Source organism: Brachyistius frenatus, unplaced genomic scaffold, assembly GCF_029030835.1.
Source record: "Brachyistius frenatus isolate BFR_SWC_R1_liver_20210118 unplaced genomic scaffold, ASM2903083v1 Contig_94, whole genome shotgun sequence".
In the NCBI taxonomy this organism is placed as follows: domain Eukaryota; kingdom Metazoa; phylum Chordata; class Actinopteri; family Embiotocidae; genus Brachyistius; species Brachyistius frenatus.
In genome coordinates this window covers 313,137-324,078 of record NW_027210693.1, presented here as the reverse complement: position 1 = coordinate 324,078, position 10,942 = coordinate 313,137, and the positions used below count along the sequence as shown (strand labels likewise).

General features: G+C 38.4%; 1 protein-coding gene across 1 annotated transcript in view; it reads right to left on the bottom strand.

Annotated features, from left to right (window-relative positions):
• Positions 1 to 6,803: 6,803 nt before the first annotated feature.
• The window catches only part of LOC138628064 (potassium/sodium hyperpolarization-activated cyclic nucleotide-gated channel 1), a 66,231-nt gene continuing 62,092 nt past the window's right edge, over positions 6,804 to 10,942 (bottom strand). Inside the window, exon 8 of the mRNA XM_069710843.1 lies at positions 6,804 to 8,965. Within this exon, the coding sequence (XP_069566944.1) occupies positions 7,836 to 8,965 (1,130 nt within the window). The 3' untranslated portion in view covers positions 6,804 to 7,835. The remainder of the gene's footprint in view (positions 8,966 to 10,942) is intronic.

The window sequence follows — 10,942 nt, the reverse complement described above, 5'->3', positions numbered from 1 at the left end:
GACCGAGGGAAACTAGCTGGACTCAGGACGGCGAGGAAATATCGGATGTGAAAGACAGCAGGTGACAGTGGAACAGACGGAAAATTAAGTGACTCTTATAGACGAGTCCAAAATGGATCTCAAATCTGAACCACCCCATAAATCCCCCTGATTACTGTGGTTGTGTCCTGGTGGGTTTGACTTTACTTGAGCCCCCCAAGGACGGTCACTCATTGGTAGCATCCTTAATGCTACCAATGTCTGGGGTTGATTGTTGAATTTGAAATACAAGGGAGGAGAGGAAGTTAAGCTCACATTGATTTTAGCGGCCTGGTGAGATTCAATCACAGTATGGAAAGTGAAGGGGATACCTCTTTCTTTTAGACTCCCAAGCATTGATGTGCACACAGTAATTAATTGCATGAACACGGTTTCAGACAAGGATAAATGCCAGTTTGTAAGAACATATTACCCAAAGTCACGGCAAACCAAATGCACAACAGTGCAGTACTACTGTGTTTAAATTATACTTCTGCGATGTAGCAAGACTTTTTGTAGCATTAAAACAATATGTTTTTTAAATGGCTAATATAATAATATGGCTTGTTTATTAGTTTAAACAAATAAGTTATGTTCTTGAAAATATATTTTTTTTAGGATCACAGAAATCTGTATCGTAAAGCACTGGAGTAGATTTAAATGTCTAGCTGCTACCAAACCCATTTCCTTGGTGTTGTGTAAGCAGAGTAGCTCATTAAGCTCTTTATAAATGGTAAACTGTTGCCAGATAAATCATGAGTTTGGACCACTTGTGGCACATATTCATTAAAACACATCTGAATGAAAAGTAATTAAATTTCCCCGCATATCTAATTTCTTCTAAATGAACTGTTCAGCTGTTGGTTACCACTGAAATGCTGCAGCGTCTACACCGTGCTGCACAACACAGTCCTTGGTATAATTTAACTTGCATGTCTGTTGACCTCAGCGCTGCAGGTTAAATAAAACACTTTGATATACAGTCGTAAACAAATTTAATATAAATAAATAAATATATATATATATATAGTCATTTGATGGCCATGCCAAGGTGAAGGCACATGTTCTCTCAATGTAATGCTGAAACTACAAACTCACAGGATTGGTACACAGATGGGTATTATACAAAGACCTCAAACTCTCCCTGACTGAATACATTTCAGAGGTAATTTCTGATTTTTAATTATTGACCACAGAGCAAAATATTATTAAGGATACAGTTTTTGCCCACGATGACTGACTAGAATGGATTTCCAAGAGAGATATAATATAAGCAAGCGAACACATTTGTCAACGTTGAGTTATGTTGGGACAGTAAAGGTCAATCCTAAACCTGTAACCTTTGTTTTAGTCATATTTCAAAGGCGATAACTCCCACTAATCCTGACAGAGAAGGAAAGACGGAGGCAAAGGAACACTAAGATGACAGACTTCTTGTTTAAGCGTTGTTGACATGTGCAACCAGGGAGTTAGACCAGCTAATGTATTCATAGCAACCTGGTTTGACATCACAGCTCCCTGGAAAGGGAAGCAGGCAAAGAACAGACTGCTATAAAAAAAAAAAAAACCCAAAAAAACCAGACTCTTTTGTAATTCTAATACTTATCAAATGGAAGCTTTGGCTTCTATTTTGCAGACTATCGGTACCTTATTTCAGTTACCCAAAATACATCTTCAATGTTTTCTTACCATGCATCATATATTAGTTATTTTAAGATGATAGTAGGCAGCTAAGGCAAGACAAAGGCTGAATTAATGTAGAAATGATTCATACTTGGTTTTTATCCAAGGAAACATTCAGTAACTGTTCTACTTTTAAATAATAAAATATAGATTTCTTTGTGCGCAGACAGCTAGCTAGTGTCAACTGATCATCTGCGTGTGAAATGTTTAGGGAGCATCTGTAAAGTTTAGCGTCTACATATAGCCTGCATGTGAGGCGTTTAGGTGACATTGTTGAACCATAGCGTTTAAATATAGCCTGCATGTGAGGCGTTTAAGAAACATTGGTAAATATTAGCATCTACAGATAGCCTGCCTGTCAGGCATTTAGGAAACATTGGTAAATATTAGCATCTACAGATAGACTCCACGTGAGGCGTTTAGGTAACATTGACATCCCAGTCCTTTATGTTTAATTTGCATTATACAATGTTGTAATTAAACACACAGTAAAGTTTTGTTTCATATTTGATACTGAAGTTAAAATGAATTCATGCCCTCAAAAGGAAATTGTAATGGTTTCTGGACAAAAATAAACTTTCAGGTTGTATTTCTTTGAAAAGTGGCTAATAATGTTGGCTGTAGTTCCATTCCCAGTGTTTCAGAATGCTAATGAAGCTATTTATTCATTCCATTAAGCCTGGCTATCTCTATAATTAAAGAGAAGTTGAACTGTGTTTTAGCAGCTGAATGGAAGATGAATGGATGTACTTTGTTCTTTTTTGGTAACATGATTTTAGAAAGACCTGCAAGGCTTTATTCCACAGTGCTGTATGTGTATGTGTTATGCTGCTACACTATAGAGACCAGTAGAAGTTATATTTGGTGCACATTAAGTTGAGTTTGTTCTCAGAAACCTAATATGTATACATATATATGCCTTTAAAAAAATAAATAAAAAAAAATTGCTAACTAAAGCAGCTCCAGTTAAAAAAAAAAAAAAAAAGAGTTAAAATTATTTTGTCAAACCTTATGTAACCTGCCTATTCTTAGCTACATACATATTCAAGGTTTAAATTGTCAATGTCTATGAATATTACATTACTGGAAATATAACGGCTCTGATCATTATGGCAGCTAAAGACACTCCTGTAATAATGGATGTGCAGACTAAGTTTAATTGTCATATCTTAAGCCACATCTCAAAAGAAATACTAAAAAATGAATACCCCCTGAATACATTTACTCACATTTAATGAAACAAACATGCTTTAAATTAGGGCGGTATTGCTGTGATAATGGAGCTGCACATCAACTGAAGCACGCGTCACCCCGGTGTCACCCCGGTGTCACCCCCGTGAGCTGCCTATCAAAAGGTAACCGCATACCACCTCTGCAATTTGAGCTGTGATCGACGTGTATTTTAAATTCTAATAAAGGAAAACAGACAACCTTGCAGCATGAAGTGCTCACAGTTCAGTCTTTGAGATTTCTTCAGAAGTGTTTGCTCACAAATGTATTTTTAATTGTTGTAGTGTTGGAACTTTATACTGCTTCACTTGAAGATTATTTCCATCATTGATTACACTGGAACTTCATCATTCATGTTGACTCAAGAGAAAAATGTCTGTTTTAGTTTCTGCAAATGTCTTATTTTCACTGACTGAAAGTACAAATACAAAGATACTTAGTTTAGCATGACATGACAAACTTGACAAATATGAATAAAGATACTTGAGAATTTGGAAGCAGCAAATGTTTGTTTTTCATTTCATTTGAAAATGTAATTTTATCATTACAATAGTCATAGATTTGTTTTCTGTCAGTGAACTTATTGATTAATCGACTAATCGTTGCAGCTCAATTGGACATGCTGCAAAAAACATGCATCCTGAGGAATCTGTCTTTTGTATGATGTCAGAGAGCCGGATTCGCAAGTCATGAATGGAAATCGTTGGTGTTCACAAAGACAGAATTTTTCTTTTTTGCTTGTTGTCTGTATCTGCTGACAGACTGTTCCTGAATACTCTCTGAACCTCTTCGTCACTGCTTCATCCCTATTCTCCTTTTATCGAATTATAAATGAGTAAAAGCTCTGCCTCCATCTGTCTGACAATAGAACGACACACACTCGTTTTAAATGACAATATGTCGTTTATTTTCTATATTTTCAAGGTTTATTATTTACAAACAAAATAAACAAAAACAAAAAAATCAAAAAGATTTTTTGACAAACACTGTTTGTCTGCATATTGTTGTAAGAAAGTTTACATTTATCTTTCTTTCGTCCGTATTAAGTAACCAACTGACAGTTTGTTTTTCTCTAAGCCTTGGATTACATGAATGAGCTGAACAATGACCATGTGAGTGGGGTTTAAGTGGACCGAGCAGCTCGTTGTCGCGCCTGTCTCCACTATCATCAGTAAACATATGAAACCTGTGGTCATCAAAACCAAACAAACATTTGGTTTGTCCTCTCTGGGCATCATCAGTTCTTTTTGCATCTCTTTTTATTTCTCAAACCAACAAAACAACAAACGAAAAGAAATATGCAAATATATGTGCTGGTTTGTTGAGAGTCTCTATACTGCTAATATGTAAGCTCAATAGTTTGTGTTATACATCACCATTAATGCCCATTCCAGTATGTTAGTTGCGATTGATATAGTGAAAAAAGCACATAGTTGGGAAGCTCTCCCTCCAAAGGCAAGTATCAAAAACAGCACAAAACAACAGTGCTGCTATCCATCTTGACTGTGTACTAGTTCCTATACACTATGGCATATTCACGATTAAGCGCTCTCCGTTGTAAATAGAACATTTCCCCCCTCTCATTTAGAACCTCAAACAGGATCAGGGCAGCACAAGTCTCGGGGATATTGCTCCCTTTCTTACTCATTCAACATCTAATCTAGCTGAAAGAATCTATACTTTTTTTTTTAACATTTTTTTTTAGTAATAAATCAGAAAGTGCAATTTAAAACAAAGACAATGACTCAGAATGTTTTGCTTTGGCCAGTTTCCTTCCACACATCAATATTCAACCCAAACATCAGTGGCTAGCTACAAAGAAAGGTATAAAGGTGCTCCAAATTTGTACAATGTCTCATTGAGCGTGATATTACTGCACTTTTTTTTTTTTTTTTTTTTTCAAACTGTACACAACCTCAATAAATATTCTATATAGCTTGACTGAGAGTGTTAGAGAAAAAAAAAACCTGCCTCTAGGAGTTCACATTGTAAGTAAAGATACCAATTGGATAAACTGAGACATTTGGCCATCATCGTTTCTGACTCCTTTCTTGTCTATAAACACTGAGACATAGAACACATATAGTATAGTAAGAATGAATGCGCAGTTGTGTGCAGAAGTGACCCCCTCCCCACCTCCTACTCCCCCACTCCCCCACTCCCCTCCAGTACGCACCGAGCTCACTCTCATAACAAAGGATGGAACATGGCTATAGTTTAGGCACAAATACTTCAGAATGTGAAAATTCAATGCTTCTGTTCACACACAGATAACATCTAGGCAGACAGACAATGAACAAAAACATAATCTAACATTACATTTAACGTCAACATTTTTGAGATAGTATCTTCTTTAAGTATTTGTGACAGCGCATGCTTTCATGACATTGGTGGGTTGACTGTATTGGTACACTATCGACACAATCTGCAGTGAAGACTTTGTAATCTTTTAAAAAACGTCATTTCAAAGGGCTTAGTCACTTTGAACTGATGGAATATTTGGTGCCATGAAAACTGTGACTCTAAATTGATTTTCTGCTTGACTGAGAGGAGAATTCTTTGTCACATTTCATAAAGAAGACTGCAGTAAGGCCCTGAGCACAATGTACAACCTACTGTTTGTGCAGGGGAAGGACCTGTAAACCATAATGGCCGTCTTATTTTAGTTGAGTCATCAGATTATATTTCAAGATTAAAATATTCAAAATGCCACTAATCCTTTTTTTGTTTTGTTTTTATAGTCACAATATTGCTCGACCTTACCTCCCTGCCTCATCGTCCAGGTCAGTTTAGAGTACCTAAGCCCACAAAATGGATTTACATGAGACAGAAACCTTAATGCAAACCAGCAAGTCTTATTCCTTCTGCGCTCATAGCAGCACAAAAACACCTCGCGGTGAAATGTCCCACTGCACGCTTGTGTGTGTGTGTGTGTGTGTGTGTGTGTGTGTGTGTGTGTGTGTGTGTGTGTGTGTGTGTGTGTGTGTGTGTGTGTGTGTGTGTGTGTGTGTGTGTGTGTGTGTCCGGATACCTGACGCGTCTTAACCTAAAACATGTGTTGAAAATGTAGCGCCAGGCTCTTCAGCTACAGTGATTGTGAGATGATAGCGCGCAGTACAATTTACTCAAGGAGCAGATGAGAAAGCATATAATTAAACTTGTGGTTAAAAAAGAAAAATTATGAATAAAAAATGAAAGCTTAATATTCACCCCGAAGCAATACAGTTGATAAGAATCATTCGTAAAACAATCCTCAGAAGCTTTGGGAAGTGAGGTGATAAAAAAAAGAAAAAAGGATGCACTTACTTTCAATAGGATGACACTGAAATCAAGTTGTGTATTGTAGGTAAATATTGTATACTGTATGTTCACTTGATGTGAAATCAGAATCTATACTAGGACTAAGAGTAGTATACAGAGAGAGAAGAGAGGGAATTATAAATAAATGTCCTTCAATCAGGCAATTCTCAGCATCAAGTAGTGCTAGCTATTGCATTAAGGTTTGTTTATCTCTTATGAAACATATGTATTTTGTCACTTAACCTTTGTCGCATATAGATGATTTCCAGGTTCCTGATAGAAGTAAGACATTGTTATGATAGAGAATGCACCACACAGTATCTGTAAATACTAGATCTACAAAACTATTTACAGCACACATATAGGTAATCTTTATGTCACAGTCTATTGCATAATGGTGATAATCTTTAGTTTATAAATATTATAAATATACACAGAAATTTTAAGCAACATTACGTAACATCTCAGCCATCTGAAATTAGAAATAGAAAAACAATAGCATCCATCCATATCTGTCTCCACATTCCAGTTTCCTCGAAAATAAACAAAGAAAGCAGCATTTCTATTATCTATTCCCTTTGGACCCATAACACTGTCATGGTTTGTATGTGAGCCGCTGTGTGGAGTTAGAGAGGCTCAGCAGATTGTATTTTTGTTGCCGAGAGCAACATAATACTTAGTTACAGTATTTGTGTGGATTTCTTGAAATGAGGTTTCAGTAAATTCGTATGAGATTCATTTTATGAGTGTGTGCTTTTTGAGATTATTTGTCGGAGTTGCTTGCATTTTGTTGTTCCACAGTGGTGACTAAAGCTGCTTAACAGGAGAAGATAATTTTACTCTCCCTCTGGTAAAAAAACTAAAACAAAAAAAAAAAAGTCATTGTCAGAATCCACAATGAATTCCAGTTAAAAAAAAGAAAATAACAACAAAAAAAACCTTCATATATTATATATAATTCTTTATATTTCTCAGAAAGGAAGACTCATTTTTATACTACAGCTTTAAATTGCCATTGCCAATATTGTAGTTGGATTTTACACGTGGTCACACACACACACACACACACACACACACACACACACACACACACACACACACACACACACACACACACACACACACACACACACACACACACACACACACACACACACACACACACACACACATCCATCTCCATTTTTATATAGATATATATATATATATATATAGATATGGATATAGATATCTATACCTATATCTCTCTCTATATATAGATATATATATCTATATCTATATCTCTCTCTATGTATATATAAATATAGATATATATCTATATATAAATATATAGATATATATATTTATATCTTATAATGGTGTCAAAGAAAAGAGATGTATCTGTATAATATACATTCTTAAGTTTAGGGAGACAAAACTGTCTAAAATATAATACAAGGGCTTCTATATACAGGTTCTCTATGAGGTTACTTTAGAAGAAACTTGGAGAGAAACAAAGAATTGCTGAAGTTCCTCATTTTTACCTCCTTTCTTCTTTCTCCATTTTTAAAAATGAATTGAAACATATTTAAGTTTAAAAAAAGAAAGGGAAGGGAAACATGGGATCATAAATTTGATGCAAAACGCATTTTGTCTTGCTCAGTCTCTGTACTGCTCAGGACAGAATCTCTCCTTGATCCGGGGGATTCCCTGTGCTGGGTTGAGGATGATGACGCCGCGGCCACTGCTGCCGCCGCCGCCGCCGCCGCGGCCGACCGCACCGGGGGCAAGGCGCCTGACGACATCTGGCGGAATAAATTGACTCGCTGGGGAACTGTGGTGCGGATGCCACTCTGTAGATTCATTCCCTGCATCGCCGCCGCCGACGGTGGCACGATGGAGGCCAGAGAGTCTCCCGAGGTCGGATGCACTCTGGGCCCCAAAGGTGTGTCATGTGGCAGTGATGGTTGGGAGGCGGATAATTGTCGGACGTCTCGACTCAAGCTGCCTGACTGAAGAGCCTGTGTGCTCTTGTGGATGTCTCCCCGCTGTGGTGATGGTACCTGCTGCTGCTGCTGAGGTGATGGCTGCTGCTGCTGCTGCTGCTGCTGCTGCTGTTGTGCTGCAGAGGCTGCAGAGGCTGCAGCTGCAGTTGACACAGCAGGCTGCTGAGCAAGCTGTTGCTGTGTTGATAGAGATGGTTGGGCAATGGGCTGCTGGATAAGTGACAACTGGGAGGCTGTGCGTGAGCCGTATTGGAAGCTCCGGCCAGCCAAAGGGGTCTGCACGGGTGGACTACACATGGCAGCCGTGAAGGAGCAGGGTGACATGATGGCTCCCTGCTGCTGGAGTGGGGCCTGTGGGTTGATTGAGGAAGCATGCAGGTTGCCATGGGAAACACTGGGAGCTGGGTAAACCCCTTGTGCCGCAGCAGCGGCAGCAGCAGCGGCTGGCAGCATGCGGGCAGCAGACGCATTGGCAATCGCCGACGCACTGAAGGTCATGGGAACAGAGGACTGCTGGAGCTGATTGGAGCCAAAGGCTTGGAAGGGCGGCTGGGCTGGTGAGTTAATGATGGAGTTTCCTGACATTGGTGTTGAGTTCATCCCGGTGACTGACTGCTTGCGGTCCACCATCATCACCATCTCCCTGTCCTGACGTATAATCTGCTTCAATATCTCGTTCTCCTGCGTGTTGAAAACGCCGGCGTTCAGATCCTTCTGGAACTTCTGCAGCAGCAAGGAGTTCTTCTTCCCTGTTGGGGTGCAGTCAGGAGAGGTGAACATATACAGCCATGGAAAACTTTGGTCAGACTACACCACAGGAAAAAGGCAGGATTCAGGACAATAAAGACGCAGCTTGTATTTTTAAGTATTAGCGCATTTTGTGTCTTCCCAAAATAGATGCCAAAATTAACCTCTTGATTCTAGTAAATTCATAATTACATTCCACTGCAATTTCAATCTTACAAGCTGCATCTTTTCAAATCCACTAACAACTGTTATATTGAATAAAAAGTGTGAAGGACACTTAATGGTAATGACTATGGGAAATATACAGTTGGAGAGGAGTGAAGGACACATAAGGAGACAAAGATTACTGAAAGTGTGACATGATAGCGTAGACTGTGGAGGTGCTAATGTCGACAGTGAAACACAGAAGAATACTGATGAGTTGTACCCACACATCATTTTACTGGACAATTTTTAGGAAGAAAAGACAAAAAGTCTTAAGCTCTAGGAATTAGTTTAAAGCCAGAGTCTATTTAAATCACATTGACAACTCAGCTAGAAAACATCACAAGGACACTTGGAATAACCTGGTTGTTTTTTTAAGGTTTTAGACAAAGTAAAATAAAAACAAGCACACAAAGATCTAAACCTAACACACTAATAGACCTTACTCTATGTGGATACAGATGGCAAATATAAATAACATTAAATAAAGGTAAGGTAAGGCATGTTTACCACAGATTGCCATGTTTTCTTTATCATTACAATTTGCATGTGATCCTGTGAAGATTATTATCCATTTTAGAAAGCAGGACGTTCAAACCACACCGTGTTGTTATGCTTCTGTGTAGCCAGTTTGTGTGCAATATTAAATGATAGTAATAGTGTTCATTTAACACAGTAAACAAACAAACCCACAGGAAAATTTCTCCCAGCCTGTCACAAGTCATGGACCGTGATGATAAAGGCCGGACAGATGGCTTTTAAGACACAAACCACTTTGGGGAATTTGAGAGCAAAACTGTGGTAAAATGCAAAGTGGATGTCTTGAAACTGGTCTTTTTTTAAGAAAGAATTGCCACATTTGGGGACAACTGTAACAATAGAGATCTATTTAACATCCTTACTTTGAATGACTATGTCCAAATGTCTTTCGAGGATGTGATTCCCATAATTACTGTTGCCCTTGTGTATCGACAAGCTGTGAAGCGTTGTCGGTAAAGAAGACAGAGTGGACTTTTAGTGTGCTGAAGGCTTTGGCTGCAGTCAATCAATCATTAAGCTCTGTCCTTGAGGGCAGAAGATTTCTCCACCGAGTTTACCATTTAGCAGCATTTGCTGGACGTCTTTCTCCTCTCAAGGCTGCCAGTAAGCCATGCATTCAGCCAAAAGACAGGCGCTGTTGCAGCTGAAAAAGGATTGATGTTGTGTTTTCTACCATTTTTCTCAAAATCAAGCTCTCCATTTGATGTTGTTCACTTTGACTGCAATAATCACTACGGGGTCAGGTTGTTAAGAGCTATAACAAACACCACGTACTGACTATGAGACTAGTTAACTTACAATGTTGTTTTCAATGCATTTTTAAAGGCGATAGGGTTAAACTCTGTAGGTTGGAAGGACAACACGTATTCATTATTTTTCTGACCAGAAACTGTCAGGATGGGAGTGTTTGCTGGTTTGACAATGACCTCCGAATACTCCAAGAGACTTGTTAGGATTTCAGTGCCATTATGGTGCACTGCTATGACAGACAAACTGAACTCAGTTGTGTATATATTAAAGTACTAATACTATTATTTTATCGTATTATTATTTTTGATACACATTTGAACTCCGAGCACTTACTTACATTTAGTCTGTATATGTATTTGGCACTGTTACAGTTACAGTGTGCAGTCTGTCTTATCTGTTGCTTTTCCTGTTGCCCCTCTTTAGCCTCTTCTCCTCCTCTGATCTCTCTTTCATATTTCGTCCTCTTTATGATTCAGTTAAGGGTT